The sequence below is a fragment of the Lepisma saccharinum genome, chromosome 15 (assembly GCF_977018435.1).
Source record: "Lepisma saccharinum chromosome 15, izLepSacc3.1, whole genome shotgun sequence".
NCBI classification, from domain to species: Eukaryota; Metazoa; Arthropoda; class Insecta; order Zygentoma; family Lepismatidae; genus Lepisma; species Lepisma saccharinum.
The window spans coordinates 3,041,467-3,059,323 of record NC_139243.1 but is presented as its reverse complement, the minus strand read 5'-3'; the positions used below and the strand labels follow the sequence as shown (position 1 = coordinate 3,059,323).

General features: G+C 34.9%; 1 protein-coding gene across 1 annotated transcript; it reads right to left on the bottom strand.

Moving 5' to 3' along the window:
• Positions 1-924: 924 nt before the first annotated feature.
• Positions 925-16,429, bottom strand: LOC145999536 (uncharacterized). The gene is made up of 2 exons (XM_083136520.1): positions 16,380-16,429; positions 925-5,800 (listed from the first exon to the last, which is right to left on the bottom strand). Exon 2 carries the CDS (start codon positions 5,676-5,678, stop codon positions 2,781-2,783), a length of 2,898 nt encoding a protein of 965 aa, XP_082992646.1. The 5' UTR covers positions 5,679-5,800; positions 16,380-16,429; the 3' UTR covers positions 925-2,780.
• Between the last annotated feature and the right edge of the window lie 1,428 nt (positions 16,430-17,857).

Below are 17,857 nucleotides of genomic sequence, written 5' to 3'. Positions count from 1 at the left end.
ACCAATGTAAAATGATATCAACATAATTCATTTCTATATACTATATTACAAAAAATTTTCAAACATGTATTACAGATATGCAAAACAAGTCCCAATTGAAATACAAAACACTCAGGTTACAAAATGAACTCTTTCATTTGTTTCCTAAGAATTCCTTTTACAGGATATATCAATGATTGCTATTTACATTTGCTCAAGTAAAAAAAATGTCTTTGTACTTAAATTTAAGGAATAACATCAAATGTTAAAGATACAACATGGGTACAAACTATATGTACTAGGAACATGATTGTAAGAGTGCAAATATCACATAAGTAAAATTCATAAACAAGGAAGGAACCTCGCATAGAATTCAATACATTTTCTCTAAACTGCATATAACAACGCATTAACAAAAAAAATATCACATGTTAAAAATCTACACCTACATGACTATAAAAACTGCATACAAAGTGATATAAACACAATATTTCTCACTATTTGTTAAATTAAATAAAGAATTTTCATGCATTAATTTGTTACAATTTGTTCAGTACACTTGTGAATTACTTTTCTTCAGTTTGCATCACACAATAATGAGGCAATATCAAAGTTATGATATGGAAAGTTGCATTTCAATGCTAAATTTATATATAACACAACTACACACTACAGTGGGATCCATGAGTATTACCATGTAAATTGTCCATCACCATGTTCGTGCACTTTATTTGACCCAATAAGAGCTTCAGGAATTTAAAGAAAACTCATAGCAAACTGTTGACAACTTCTGCACCAGCATACATAAAAATCCATCTTTTAAAACACATAGGATGTAAGAGAAAAATTAATGAAAATAGTCATGGACAATTTGCACGGTAATACTCATGGATCCCACTGTACAGTGGGAATTACTTTTCTTCAGTACTGTACAGTGGGATCCATGACTATTAATGTGCAATTGTCCATGACTATTTTCATAAATTATTTCCTTAAATCCTGGGTGTTTTTAAGAGATGGATTTTTATGTATGCTGGTGCAGAAGTTGTCAACAGCTTGTTTTGAGTTTTCTTTAATTCTTGAAGTTCTTATTTGGTCAAAAAAAGTGCATGAACATGGTGATGGACAATTTGCACAGTAATACTCATGGGTCCCACTGTACAGAAAACCGAGTATGATTACACAAAACTAATACTGAGCTTGTTCAAAAATATTTTTAATATTGTAACAATTCTTGGGAACAGTCTTATATCTATAACAAAAATACTGAACATTTAACTATCACAATCTTGTATGAATTTACCAACATTTCACACTTCTAGTTTTCCCTCAGCAGTTCACAAATTCACATCTTATATTGCACATTGACTGCACAAACAACCACACTACTATCATATTTTATTTTCTCTCAAACCTACTTCAAAACAAAGCTCCTCTAATAATTACTGCAGAAGATGCAGCCACCTATTATCTCACATTATTATTTTGCCACTTGAAAAACTGAATATTTTACGCAAAAGCATTGTAAATTTACTGGTAACCTTTTTGGTGGGGGGGGACATGCAAATTTCTTTACCAAAAAAATGAATTTATTTCCTGTTAATATTTGTCAATGATGACACACAATATGCACACTATCGGGAAATTTATTAATGATTCAAATCAAAAACTTTTCTGAACTGTAGGTCACTTTCAAGTTCTGTAAAATGCCACACAACACTTGCACAGAATATTTGAGTATACTAGAAATGATCATACAGTTTGTATGAATATCATTCAACCAAAGTGGATTTCACTAAATGAAAGCTATTTTGAATTCATGATTATTTCATATCTGAACCTGTCAATATTTAACAAGTCTACTTTGATGTATAAATTGTATACATTCTTTAAATTGTTACAACATTCAATCGTCTGTAACGACAGGTATCAAATTGTGTTTAAAGTGTTATCATCTCAGCCCTATTGTCAATTCTCACAAAATTCAATTTTAGATTGCCCAAAGTAACCTTTTTTCCAACTGGATTGTTTTTCTTGTGATCTAACACCACATACGTTTACAAAGTGTCTGAGGATAACTAGAGCTCTGAAATGAGAAATTCTTATTTTACATAAATTATCAGGTACTGAATGGAAAAGAAAAACTTCGGTAGTTACAAATATTTTTGTAGCTGTAGAGGTATTTCATTATCTCATCTATCGATTAATACTCTTTTTGTATCAACAACAAAAACTTCAAAGGAATGCATCACTGTTTTTTACAAACATTAAAAAAAGTACAATGTAATAATAAAAACATACATTAGAAATTTAACTTTTGGCTTTGTAGATCACTATTTATCATGGGATCTACTTTCATCAAGAGTGATGTATTTGTACTATAACAAATGTATGCCCAGTAGCTTTTTTCATTGTATCACAGATGAAGAGACAAAAAAATCCATAATTATGTATTGGCCATACATCTCAATGTAAATATGACAAGAAGTTCAGGTATTATATATAAAAATAAATTTGAATGCCTTGAGACCTTCTCTCCTACATATACGTTTAACATTTAAGGATGAATGCACAAAATGGGTTTGTGTTCTGATAATTGGTCATCATGTGTTATACATATAACTGACGATATTTCTAGTCAATTCAATATCACATACGTGAATGCATGTAACTTCAAGGTGTGTAAAAATTAAAAAAATATCAGTTCAGGTACACCCATAGACAAATTTGATCATGCTAACTCCATATGAATTTCTAAGAGAAACTGTACTTATGTCTAAACATGTACAATCATACAAGACTTAATCCGACGAGGAATCGCTATCTTCAATCTGTTCTGTCTGCAATTCTGATGTAATGGTTTCCAATAATGATTGCTTCAAGTCTTCAAATCTTTTTATCATGGTGGAGTGCACTATTCCCTCAGGATCATTATTATTGAACTCTAGGGAAGCTTCTGCGAGAATATCTATGATGAAAGTAGAGAGTGCTCTTGTCCAAACTTTTAATTTCTTGCTAACAGTATTATTTAATATTCTATGATACCTGGGGCCATATCTAAGCATTATTGCTATCTCTTGATAACTGCTTTCTTGATCCCTTTCCCCTGTATTGTAGCCTGACGTACTGGGTTTGCAGTCTAGAGTAGTAGATGGTACTTCACGTTGCTCCTTTGCAGCAGTCTGAGAAGCTAGATCTTCTTTTGAACTCTTTGCAGAATGTTCTCCTGCACTTCTACTGTGAGAACAGTGGGCTCCTGTATCGTGTACGTTTGTATTGTCCACTTGCGGTTGAAGCACTGGCATGAGCTCGTTGTCAATCACCTGTTCTGGAAGTCTGACAGACGTCTTTTTCCCGATACCTTTCTTTCTCCCTTTTGAACTATTTTCAGGTGCACACACATTCTTCTCGGTTCCAGTGAGCTCCTCTGTACCACTTCTTGAATTCTTGCGTGAACTTTTCTTCTTATTCTTTCGGTATCGAGAAACTGTTTCCTTATATCTACAACCATCCTTGGCTTTACGGGGGAATCTTGTTCCATTCACAATACTTTTGTTCTCTGTGGTGCATGTATCTACAAAATCATTACTTTCTTGCGCTGTATTTGGAAACATTTCAATGCAATCAGTTTCACTTTCAGTGCTTGCTTCACTTACATCTTTGGCTTCAGTTCTTGAATCAATCTTATCATCCGTCTGCACATCAATGTGTTTCAAGGGTATAATTACCTGTGTACAAGCATCTGAAACTAACACTTGATCCATGTCAGTCAGTGTACATTTGTCAGCCTTTTCTCCAGGCTGCAGACCCATAAAATCATCTTCGATGACGGTGCTAACATTTTTGGTTTCAGTTCTTGAATCAATCTTATCATCCGTCTGCACGTCGATGTCTTTCAAGGGTATAATTACCTGTGTACAAGCATCTGAAACTAACACTTGATTCATGTCAGTCAGTGTACACTTGTCGGTCTTTACACCGATCTGAGCATCCATAAAATCATCTTCAATTTGAGTGCTAACATCTCTGGTTTCAGTTCTGGAACTAACCTCCTCATCTGTCTGCATGTCACGGTTTTTCACGACTTTAACGGTTGTCTGTGTATAAGAGTCCGTGATGGGGTTTATGTCAGTCAGTGTACCTTTGTCAATCTTCACAACACCCTGAAGCACATCAACATCCTTGTAACATTCTTTCTGGTTCTCCTGTAACAAATCTTTGTTGACAGAATCTGACTTCATTCCAGCACAAATACTCATCTTTTTGTCTCCTGTATGACCATCACGTAAGATTTCTGATAGCTTATTGCAACCTATGCAAACTTCTTGCAATATGGAACTGCTAGGAATTTCTTTATACAGATCATAGTTCAGAATGTAACTCAAGGAACTGTTTGTTATAGCTAGATACAGATCTTTCATGTTATTGTAAGCTATTTGATTGGATTTAGACATATCTTTTTCCTCAAAGTACTTGAATGTATGATTTAAGATTACAAATAACAAATTTATGAAGTAATTTGCCACAGGTTTTCCTGCTACATCACTTTCTTCACACAGTTTTTGTCCAGAACTGTCACTGATCTCAATTTCATCATGTACATGTTTCGATATGACTTGGACAATGTTTGTTTCTGATGATATCTGGGAAGTTTTCTTTTTTTCTTTCTCACACTGGTTATCTTCCTCTGTAAGACTGGTCTGGTCCTTGGGAGGGTATACTGGCACACACATTTCACTGGAAGTGCTTTTACTTCCGTCTGGGCTACCCTCCAAACATAACTCACTAGCAAACGAAGCATTAAAGCCAACTGATTTGTTTTGTCCTTTTGGTGTTTCAGAAACTGCAATTACTTTGCACTGAGGTTGGTGCGAAGATTTGACTGCTGAAGATGTTATCGTATGGCTAGCCCCGATACTTGCTTTCTTCGCAGGAGAACTTGATACATTGTCCTCCTTTCGTTTCATCCCTTTGCCAAGTGAAAGCCAGTCTGGGATAACATGAATTAATGTTGGCATCAGTTGAAAATATTTTGGGTACCTTGGGCACCACTTATCACCTGTGCTGTGGTTATTACCGTAACAAGTTGAGCAATATTTTCTCAACTTCTGATTTTTTAACTTTGGGTGGTCGCAAAACTCTGTTTGGGTGAACTCTCCACACACCGAGCACTGTGGCAACAAGTTTCTACACTGTAAGAACACATGCCCATAATTGTTACATTTTGTACATGGTCGAAATTCACAGTGTATTTGAACAGAGAACCAACATGATTTGAAATGGATCCCCGATGCAAGTAAGCGGTTCACAAGATTCGGATTCCTCGAAGATGCCAATATGTGCCTTTTCTCCAACCCCATCACCTTCTCACATCTCATCTTCACTAGGAGGAAATTCCTGACATCATTAAACGAATTTCTTATCAGAATGTTCTTGATAACAAAATTGAATGCAACAACAGGAACTTCATACCTAGCAGCTGCACCAAAACTCTTTACTGGAACCTTTGAAATGAATGTGTTGCAATCTGTTTGGCTGCAAAACCATAATTTTGCTCCATTTGGGAGGGAACTGATCTTCGGTACTTCCATTTGCAAATGATGGCTTCCCATTAAACGGATTATGTACTGTTGTGTTAAAGACCATTTGTGGGTAGAAAGAACCTTAACGTAAGTGTCAAATAAATTATCCTTTGACATCTCTATGCTTTTTGTTTCCTACAGTTTGTATGGCACTATTACAGAATACTGAATTGTTGAAATAACTATGATCTTACATTTCATTTCTGCATCTGCTCATATTAGATTGCCTTCAGTCAGTTCTGCAAATAAGAAAAACAACAATGTAGACAAATTTATACATAAAACTACACTTTCTTTACAATATTAATGACATGCCGTCATGTAAGTTACTCTCTATGTAAATTATGTAATTTACTATGGTGGCACAGTGCCTAACTTTGCAGCAGGTTTTTATGTAGTAATCCATGCATGAACTGGTAAAGGTAAAAGGCAGTGCATTCAGCAGCGTGCCATGAAGGCACATTCAGATGTGGTGGTAGGGCTCCACACATTCACGATCTCAACCATTTTGGAGGTGAAGCGATCAGCACCATACTCAGGCCACCACTACCCACCAGGATGATTTGAGGCTGGGTGAACCCTACAGCAGCTTTATGCAGGGACAAGGCCGAAAAAATTCCAACCTTAGATCACCCGCCCCCATGAATCGAACCCAGGTCTCCTGCATGGCACCCAGACACCCTACCCACTAGACCTTTGCGGCATGAACTGGTGAGCAATACATTTTGGTGAAGCTAAGAAAATCGGCAGCTTTGCCAACCTGTGAACAATGCTAAGCCCTACTCTAGCGTGAAGTGTATTTCTATTATTTCTTATTAATCGATTGAGTTGGTGTTTGAACCTGGGACCCCTTGATTACAAGGCGACGACACTACCACTGTGCTATCGGGGAGATCCTCTTATTACTCAACAATACATTTTTAGGACATTTAAAAACTTCTTACATCATGTGTTGGCAAAATTCTTGTTCAAAACACACAAACATGATACAAGACACAGCAAAGAAGACATTTTCTTTGTAGTCTCTCGACCAGGCCTGATGATGACTCTGAGATGGAGTTGAAAGCTTGGAAAAAGTTTTAAAAATGTCTCGTATTGTTTATGTCTTGTTTTTAACAAGAATACAGTTATACTTAGGGTGACTAACAATGCAGGTTTATCTGGGACTGTCTTTCCCACTGTGTTCGAATAGACTCACTGGGATGTCCAAGATCCACTTTTTTTTCAAAACTTTTAATGATATTTTAAAATTTAAAACACAAGTGTAGAAAATCGTTTGTGCGAAGTGTGAATTCAATACCTGGTAAATTAATAAACTGTTAAAAAAATACTTTACTACTAATATTGGTTATTTAAGAAGTTTTAAAGAATACAATATTGGTATGGGATCTGAACCACTGTGCAGCCATTCTTTTATAACATACACCTCATAGCGAAAATTGAAAACTGTTTAAAATATCATATAAACTGCATAGCTAAGCAGCAAATAATCTGGAATAACTATTTCAAGCATTTATTTCTTATTTAATTTTATTTTTCATCACATTTCCCTACAGTGAAGTTGGAACACTGAGATGTGATCACTTGTTAGTTAAAATCAGCTGCTTTGTAAACAGCTGAACATAATCAAATCATCCAGTGAGCTGTTCTTCTCAGTTATATGAAGAAATATTGATGTCTGGAGTATTGTTTACGCTCAAGAGTTATTGATTTATGTAAGTATTAAGCTGTTTATTTGTTTATTAAGAAGGGAAAGAACAAATGTCACGTCCGTTACAAAAAACATGAATAAGTTTATATCACACCAACCCTAATAATGTGATGTAAGTGACTCTTGGTAGAAGTGGGGTTATGTGCATTGTTTATTGATTTCTAGTGTTTTCTGTTTTGTATAAAATAGCATTACCTGTGAAAATCCTGTAACGGACGTGACAAACTTTAGTGTAACGGACGTGACAAAAAAAAGACTATATTTCTTGCTTGTTTTTCATATTTATTTTCCTCTTATTTAATTACTTTTAGAGCAGGGTCCATATTTCTGGCCTGATTTTCATATTTCTGTTACAGTGCAACTAAATTTTCTTTATTTATGTAATTCAAAATTTATTTGTTGTTGGGAGATGAGATTTAATTCAGTTTTTAGACAATACAAGATAGGACTAAAATGTCTCATAAAATAGGTAGCCTACCTAACCTAAAAAATATTTCTATAAATTAAAATGCAATTATATACTCAAAACTATAAGTTGTTTAATAAATGCATGGATACAAGAACTAATAAGGCTGAATTAACAACACTCAACTATAAACACCATGTGCAACTAATAGCAGAGCTTCAGATTCCATTATGCTACAAAGAAATAAAATGGTATTAAACTGTTAATGAGAAGCGATAGTACCTATTTTTAACATGTTTTAATAATAAAATAACCTTTTATTAGGTTTAAAATCTATTTGAAACAAAACCAGCTGGAGCTGACCAACTTCAACATGTGTTTTTTGACAATTCTAACAGAAACTTAATAGCAAAAGCATGACAATAATATAAATGTTCAACATTGCAACAAATGTTTATGTTAAATGTTACTTTTAGGTTATTTGACCCTAAATTTATTGTTTTGTTTCAGATTATGGCTCCGACTCCCAACAAGACAAGAATGGCTAAATGTAGAGAAGAGAGAAAAAAGAATCAAGAGCAATGGAAGGCTTATTTGGAGAAAGATAAATTGAGGAAGAGGAAAGTAAGAGAGAAGGAAAAAAATGAATTGACCAAAGATAAAAAACTGTTAGCTGAAAAAAGGCAGAAAGATAAAGAACGACAGAGGTTGTATAGAGCAAGAAAGAAGGTGATTCAAAATGGTGGTCAGAGTGAGCTTGGTTCATACAAAAGTCCAAGAACACTTGGCAAAGCAGTAAAGAGAATAAAAAAAGCATTACCTAACAGTCCTACTAAGAAGGTAGCAATAATTAAGAAACTGGTAAGAGAAGACTTAGGTTTAGAATTAAAAAAGGATATTGTGAATGCTAAGAAAACTGGACCAAGAAAGATTCAATCAGATTGTCTTAAAAGAGTGAATGAGTTTCTCCAGTGCAATGAAATAAGTCGTCAAGCACCTGGGAAAAGAGACGTAAAATCAGTGAAAGACCCTGTCACTGGTAAACGCAGTTTATACCAACTGAGACACATGGTAATGGGTATTGGCGAGGCCTATGAACAATATAAACTGCTGTATCCACATGACCAAATTTCAAAAAGTAAGTTTTATAGCTTACGTCCAAAACATGTGCTCCCGGTTAGTGATATGCCTCACACAGTGTGTGTTTGCATTAAGCATGCAAATTTTACATTTATGACTGAAACACTGTCTAAGGTAGCAGCCTGTTTTCCAAAAACTAACAAGGAAGTGTTGAATGAAGTATGTTGTGACACAGACGATAAAAAATGCATGCTTAATGTGTGTAATGAATGTACATATGATATCAGAACCCTCTTGCCTGAAGCAGAGGATTTACAGAAACAAATTAAATGGAAGGAGTGGAAGAATGTAGACAACCGACCACAACTAGTTGAGAATTGCACATCACTGCACAGGCTAATAATATTATTAAATTCACAGTTGTGTGGTTTCAAAACTCATACTTACATAAAACGAGTTCAATCTGCTTATTTTGAATCCTGCAAAGAAAATGTGGAAAGTATAAAAAACGAAGCGGTAATGCAAGTTGACTTCGCAGAGAATTATTCTTTAATCCAGCAAGATGAGATTCAAAGCGCTCATTGGAGCCACTCTCAAGTGACAATATTTACTTGCTGTATATGGCACTCTGACAAAGTGTACAGCTTTGGTGTTATAAGTGATGACCTGACTCATTCGAAGAATTCTGTTTGGGTTTTTACGAAAGCAATAATAAGTAAAATGAAACAGATAGCTCCATCAGTGGATCACATCATTGTTTTTTCCGATAACTGCGCAGGGCAATTTAAAAGTCGATACACAGTGTCTAGTGTGTGTTTTTCAGAAGCAGATTTTGGAGTTTCGATGCACTGGAATTTTTTTGCCTCTGGACATGGGAAGGGGGCTGTTGATGGTGTCGGAGGCTCAATAAAGAGAAGTGTATGGAGAGAAGTTCAAGGAAGAAGAAGCTATGTTTATTCACCCTATGATTTTTTCAAGTTAGCAGATGAAAAATGCAAAGGCATACATCTTCTCTATGTTCCTCAGTCAGAAGTGGATTCTTTCAAAAATCACTTGGACCAAAGATGGCTGATTCTTGCAGAAATAACTGGCATCAATTCAATGCACCATTTCCAGGCATATGACAACAAAAATATCCTCATTGGTAAAACTAGTGGTGACCTGATGACAAAAGTGTGTATTTTGAAGCCTGATGAGTGTGAAAAAAGTAGTAAAAAACTGCCAAACCGTTTAAGATACAGTGATGTATACAGTGACGAAGCTGACAGTGAAGAAAGCTTTGGAAATAATGACTTGGACAATGAAATGGAGTATGACAATGAAACTAATCTGAGTATTTTACAATACAGTGATTCTTTTTCTCATGATAAAATCTTTCCAGGAGTTTATGTGCTGGTCAAACTCACAAGTCATAAAAAAAATGAATGTCGCTATGTGGCCGTTTGCCAAAGCAAAGTGAAAGATGGTGATGTTTATGTAACTTTCTTAAAAACATATGACAATCAAGGCAAAGTTTTCAAAATCAGTGATGAATGTGACAAAATTATCCTTTTTAAGGATATAATCAAAATACTGCCTGAGCCACAAATAAAGAAAGTTGGAGACAGAATTCTGTACCAATTTTCAAGCAGAATTAACATTTTAGAAAAGTGATAAGTTACGACCTGTGCTGAGAAAAACATAAATAGTCTATAGACCTAGTGTCCACAAAGGTGTAATGTTCTTTTTGTTACTCAACCTGCTTATTAAATCAGAATTAGTCCATAACTAGCAGAATGTAGCCTAATCTCTTTCCCAGACCTGTTTATTTTATGCTAATTAATGTTAATTCACTAGAATTGTAGTATTAAACTTTTGCAACTATGTATAACTATATTATTATTACGTACAAGGTTGTATTACATAATATTAAAGTGTTTTTTCAAATAAAAACTGTCATTATAAATGATGCACTTTTTTGTCACGTCCGTTACAAATCCTTTGTCACGTCCGTCACAAAGTTAAACATTTTTCAATAAGACATCAAAACTTTTAACAGGTCATACTTTATAGTCTTAAAAGAGCATATATTAACATTACTATAACAAATATTTACAAGTTAATTTGTCTGTCCAATTAACAGAAACTATGAAAAACCCAACCCTATGTACATTACAGGGTGTTTTCCACGTCACGTCCGTTACACCTCTTTCATATCAGATAAAATCAAATACAGTCAAGTATTTGGCATAAAAATGTTTGTGACTGTACATTTCAGTGAGTACAACCTTTCTCAATGATTAAAATGGATACAAATCTTAATTAGTGTTTTTTTTTAATACTCTGACGTTGTGTACGTGTCACGTCCGTTACAAAAGAATGGCTGTGTGGCTCCATTGTGGACTAAAACTGGGACTCCTTGATTACAAGGTGACAGAACGATCTTTCATGCCAATAGGAGGCACATTCTTATGCATATAAAAATATTCAATCAAAAAGCTAGCTCGTTAGATACTAACAATCAGTGATTAATCCACACAGACCCTCCTAACACCACCTCTAAAATCCCCCCCGTCATCTTTTATGAAGAATAAATTTATGCTCATATTCACTCTGAATGTACTCCCACCCCCGATGGAAAATTCTGGATATACCTGTACTTGCAATTATAAATTGTTTTGGGCTCGACGAGTCAAATTAAATCTTTAACTTCCTTGTAGTAGCATACTCATCTTAAAATATTAAATGGGGTGTATACACATATATTTATAATTTGAAACTATGGATGCAGAAATTTAGTGGTGCAATTTAGTAAAATCACTATTATATTAGTCAAACTATCACATGTTACTAGTGGGCACTTCCTTTATGGGTGTCAACTTTGTGCACAATAGTGCCAATGCAAAAATGATTCATTATAATCAAATTCTTATATGCATATAAGTACATTGGAAATAAATAAACTAAAAAAGAGAGAATAAGAGTGTCTGGTTTATTGAACTTCACAATTTGGCAATTCTAAATGTGTAGAGTTACCAGACACCCTCTTTTTCCTAGAAATGTCCTACATTTTGAGCGTCACATAACATAAATTAGGAAAATACGTGTTTCAGTTGAACAAAGAGAAATCATGCAAGTCAAAAGTCTATGGACATAATTTCCAAACTCAATAGTGAAATTTATTTTGATTCAGTCATTGCAACCCCCTCCCCCCCCCCAAAAAAAAAAGTTGTCCTGCTATAACAAAGATGGAAGCAATTAATGATCAAAGTTTGCTGGTCATTGTGTCCCTGTTGCCTATGCCCGAGTGGAATTTCTTGCTTTGGGGTTTATACTGATGGAATTAATCATAGAACTTACAAAATGTATCCCATTCTTATTCAATATCTTCATTATAAGGCAGGGGACTACACAGAACAGAGTTATTGAACTAAAATAACACCCCAAATGAAACTTCTGGAAACATTCCAAGTTATGTTAATAATTGCTGAACATTTGTTTGCCATGGTAGAACATAATGCAAATGTTAAGGGAGTACTTTCAGCAATATGGACACACACACACTCATGATAGAGTCTGTACTGGTATTATTTTCCCCTCTGCTGGTACAGTGGTAGTGTCTTAAAAGTGTTGGTTGCACCGCACATATTACTCACAACGGTATGGAAACAGCAGTTAGAATGTTTTTAATTTAAACAAATTCAGGACCTAGTATTTTTTTCTAATATGGGCTAAGAAAGCCATGAATTCAACTAAGATAAAGTTACACATTTTGAAATGTGACTTAACTAATTTAATTTATTAATTAATTCAAGATTTTATTAAATGTAATTAATTCTTGGGCTCTACCAGTAACAGCATAAATAACTACGCAATGCATTATTCTAACATATGGTCAACTCCTACCATATCGCTAAAGATTTTAAAATTCGGATAGCAACAGTGGAAAATATATAATGGCATGTTTATTTTGATTTAATAATACAGGTGACATAGAAAAACACATACTGTACTATTTATTTTTAAAAAAAGAAAGGTAATGCAAACTTCCATAAGTGAACTTGAATTAATTAAAAAATTGATATTAGAACTGGATTTGAAAATTCAAGTGCTGGGTGAAATTTTCAGGAACCATGGTGACCGGATGCCACGTAGTTTTTTCTAACCCTTATTATTTGTATGTCGGCATCAAGTGCTAGGTTACAAAAATACAAGGTGGTTGACAGTGTTGCCTGCTCTTGAAAGGAATTGTGAATTTATATCATGTTTAAAGTATTATTCTCCCTCTGAATCAGGATGTATTGTTGCTTTGGATAATTTTTCAGTGGGGAATCTGAATTATGGCTGTGGTTTGCTTATAGTCAGGTAAATCTTTTAGAATCCAGCATTTCAGAAATTGAAAACCAGCATGTCCGCCATTCAGAAACATTATCTTATGAAACAAAGATAAAAAAAACAGGAAAAGATAAAATTTTGTGAGTTTCCAAGTTAAATCTACGTTGAAAGGGTTGTATTAATGTGGCAAAGCAGAGCATCTCAGGATAGGTTATATTCTTCCATGTACTCGTTCTACAATGTAGTGTGTGGATATTTAGTTTCATGGGTCAACAGTTTTCTGATTGTTGGTCTACTTTGAAGTCTGATGTTGAATAAGTCTACCAATAATACAGAATGTAGAAAGTATAAAATTGATACTCCAAGATTGATGACCTATGTTATTAAAGCAACTGTAATTGAATACTTAATTAACTGGAACAATTCAAACATAGAAGTGATTGACTGATAGGTGGCAATCTTTTCTTAAAGTGTTAAAGGAAAATATATCACATTAAAACTAGGGTTGAGCTGATGCATCAGCCAATATTTTTCAGGCATTTTGATCTTGCACGTGGTCTGCAAAAATGTCACGCGACACTTTCACGGAGTTTAATTATCCTGGTAATTATGGACAATTCAATCTTTATTTTTATTTTGCACCAATTTTGTTTTGTGATTACATAACGTCTTTAATATTCTGATGTAATTCTTGAATATTCTAAAGCAAATTTCTTGGTAAATAGCTGCATATAATTGGAGAACATTTACACAGTAATATTGATCAATATTTTGAACAACTTTTAATTATGCAATTTTCAAGCATCGGTCCATTTGCAACCCTGGCATGGAAGCAGTGGCGCTAGTCTACGTCGCAGGGAAGCTTGTAGTTGTGACTAATTTCAAATTGTATAATCAATTCTTATGTATATAAAAAAGGAAGAAATGAAATAGTATGCTGTTTTGTTGCTTAGCAACCAGTTGTTAAAAACAAATGAATGTAGTTAACAAGAACGATTTTGCATATAGTTCGAATCATAGTAATTGGTACGTAATTTAATGTACTATTTTTAATGTGAATAATAAGCATATTCACTATCGAACAGTGTTGTGATTTAAATCTAAGTACATTACTGTTATTTGTGCAATTTGCTGTTAAGTGAAGTAATAATTAACTGAGCATAATGTAAAATGCCCAAGCCTCTATGACACTAGCATAGTTTGCATATTTTCAGAGGTTTCAGAAAACTTGGCACTACCGTGAGAATCGGTTACAAGTATAGGCTCAAAGTTTTGCCACTCAGCCCTAATTAGAACTCATGCCTAAAATTGTATAATTTGCTACGTGCATTCCAGCATCATAGAGTTGGTTACCTCACCTCACTGGTAATCTATTCTAAGCTTTTTTTAAAAAATACAATATATAGTACTGTGAACAGGAACCAGGCTGACTTCCATGTTCTTAAGATTAGAATATTGTTTTGCACAAATAGGGGCCCACGGCTGGAATAGATCAGTTGTTATTGTATGTCATTACGATAATTCCTCCCTTTGCCACAGTAAATTGAAAGATTAGACATGAAGTGTAGAGTGAATAAACAAAGAAAACAAAAACCTATTCTCTCAATGGGTCTTGAGTCGATTCGCTTTGGAAGCATATTCCTTGGTGGTTCGGATCCAAATTTCAATTGTAGGTCTAGTTTCGATAAGCCTTTCATGAGAGTAATTTGGACTTCAAATCAGACTTTAAAAATATTATCCATAATAATTAGAGGCATGCAAATTTCGTTTTTGACGAAAACACGAAATATGAAATAACATGCTGTAATGTTCATTTTTCATGTTTCTGAAAGGTGTGAGGTGCATTTTTCTACCCTGTTTTGTCACGAAATAATGTGAAATGAACTGCAATATGCGAAATATACTCTTAAACACGAAATTTACCATTTATATACAGACATGACACTTTCTGAAGTCTGAAGTATCCTGCGAGTTATTCAATTCACGGAAAATTGAATAATTCTGCTGTAAATATTTGAGAAGCAAAAATGGACCCCTTTACACAGGAATAAACTTAACACTCTGGTAACTAAATAAATGTGCTATTAGAAGGGATAAGTTTATTTTGTGTAATCAGTGGTTTTAAATCAAGTTTAGGATTATATTCACAAGTTTAAAACCAAAATGTCATTTTATATAGCACTTTTGATGTGATTATTCACCACTATAACACTGAAATTTTATTTTATTTACCGCTTTTGAACCTGAAATCAACTCTGTTTTTGTACCGAAATTTTGCTTCTTTATTTACCAAAAATATGTGCCTCTAATAATAATATATCCAAAAACCTGGCAGTTGGTCTCAGAACTCAAAAAGCGAAATGAATATTATTGAAGATACTACAAGAAAGTGTGTTTTGTTACCTGTTTTGTTTCTGTACATAAAGTGGACTTAAAACATCAAATCAACCAACTGTGGGGGGGAGTAATTACCACAGGAGTTCCAGGTTCGAACCCCGACCTGGGCATGGGTGTTCTTTGTATTTGGCCCTTCATTAATATTATCGTATCATCTTCGCAATTAACCAAATGTGACAAAAAAGCGCAAAGAAACAAAAATCAAATCATTGATTGATTTGGTTTATTTTACTTCGCTTTTCCGCCACTTGTGGCTAATCGCGAAGATGATACGATAAAGAGACAGACACAAAGAATACCCATGGCCAAGCCGTGATTCGAACCCAGGATCTCTGGCTTAATAGTCAAATCAAATCGTTTTTTTTATATTCTCGGATTGGGTTGGGGTTACGTGAATTTTTTAGATACTTGGCCCACACAAACCCCCCTTGAGCACGCCACTGATTGCTACCAAAAGTGTCGACGTCACCGCACGTCACTGGCTACTACCCAGTGTAAAATTATTTAGCAAAGTATGACATTACCTGAAACTGCTAGTGAAATACATGAGCTGCAACTTGCCAAAGACAAGATTTCAGGTTTATTTTTTCTTTGGTTTTTATCGAAAAATAAAACATCCATTGGAAAAGCCGGCCTTTCTTGCAATTATTACAACGTAATTTGTTCAACATTCAAACATTTTTTCTAGTGTGCCGAACCCGACATAGCAGTCATGTTGCAGATATATTTATATACATATGACAAGTGACCTTGGATAATTTAACAGGTATTACCATTACGACGCACAATGCCTAACTTAAAGAAGCACGTTCAAAGCAACACAAATTCGGTTTTAACAGGAACAAAATATAATCACATAACTATAACACAATATCTTAATAATAAATCTTCAATGTAGAGTGACAATTACCTACTGCCATGCATTTCCCAGAAGTAGAAAAGCATTCCAGCTCAACACCCTCGATTGCACTGTCACCACAAAACGCAACACAGAGTGACAGAGCCACAGATTGACAGAGCTCCGTGCAAAGGCTCAGTGACAGCGCCCCTTGTGACGTTGTAGTCACGTGTTCTAAGTCCAAACCAAAACATCGGGAAATATTTCAGCGTTGCCGGGTTAGTATTTGGAATTGTCATTAACATTTCTACATAGGCCACTAAAATGTTCAATCGTAAGCCTTGTACACGTGCCTTTGGGTGACAAAGCTTATTCTTACCATGGTGAATCCTCAGGTGTGACAATGTAGCTCTTCAATTTTTTCATTGAAGCGCATGAACATGAAAACCTGTATACGGTGTCAAAAAAAGATACCCTTGCAACCCTTCCACTGGGGAGACAAACCTAGAAGCACAGATTAGAAATAGAAGCGACTTTGAGGTCGTGTCTATTCCATGGAGGTATGAAGGGGAGACTGCAGGCATCTGGTGTATTCAATCGTGCGAGGGGGGAGGGGGAGTACTTCAGAACTGCTGATCGCTGGCGGCAACTAGGGAGGCGTTGTGAGCAGTTGCCCTCCGCATTGTGGCCTTTTAATGCTAAGCCTTGTTTACAAAGAAAAATTAAATTGTCCTTGCGCCCTCCGAAAATGTTTATCGGTAAATCCCTGAAGGAAATGCTTCCGAAAATATGATTTTTTTTCTTATCGGCTTCAGATGTTTCAGTTAGTGGTACACTCATAAATGCTTTATTTTCAGAAATCTAAAATTCTACATCTTTACACTTTCTCCAGTGTGCCCATTCATTGAAGTTAGTGTAGTTTTATTGCCACAGTCAGTTCCTGCCGTGCAGTAATTACACTAGCACTTCTTCTCTGTAGATGCAATGAAAACTATTTAAGGAAATCGGATACAACGTGGGAAAGACAAAGTTATACAACAAATAAGTAAGTTGGTAGGCACGTTCTTTAGCATTCCTTTGCACTTTCTCTTTCTTTTTAACTGAAAAGAAATGTACAAGGGCCTGATAAATTATTTATTTCTGCCGACACATTGATAAGATGACGTGACACCCAACAACATAGGCGTGCGCAGATAAGGGGGGGGGGCAAAAGCCATCATGAAAGTTCAGTCGGGAAAGATTGAAACCTCATTTTATCTCACTGTTTTAGTTTCAGTATATATATATATATATTTAGATCCAAATTATTGCAAACTGATTTAATATGACTCAAAAAATTTCGTGGAGCACCATGGTATCCTCTCTTACAATTTTTTTCATTAAGAATAAGATCGTTCGGCGACCAGGGCCAACTCCCGCTGCCCCCTATCTATGGCTCTGAATTTGACAAGACTACAAGAAAATGAGAAATTGCGAGCGAAGCTACCAAGAATATTTTACGAAATGTATTTCTATTTGTATAAAATTTGATATCGATGGGGGCAATTGCC

Coding starts and splice junctions, on each gene's coding strand:
- LOC145999536 (XM_083136520.1), bottom strand. CDS start 5,678: ATGTCAAAGGATAATTTATTTGACACTTACGTTAAGGTTCTTTCTACC.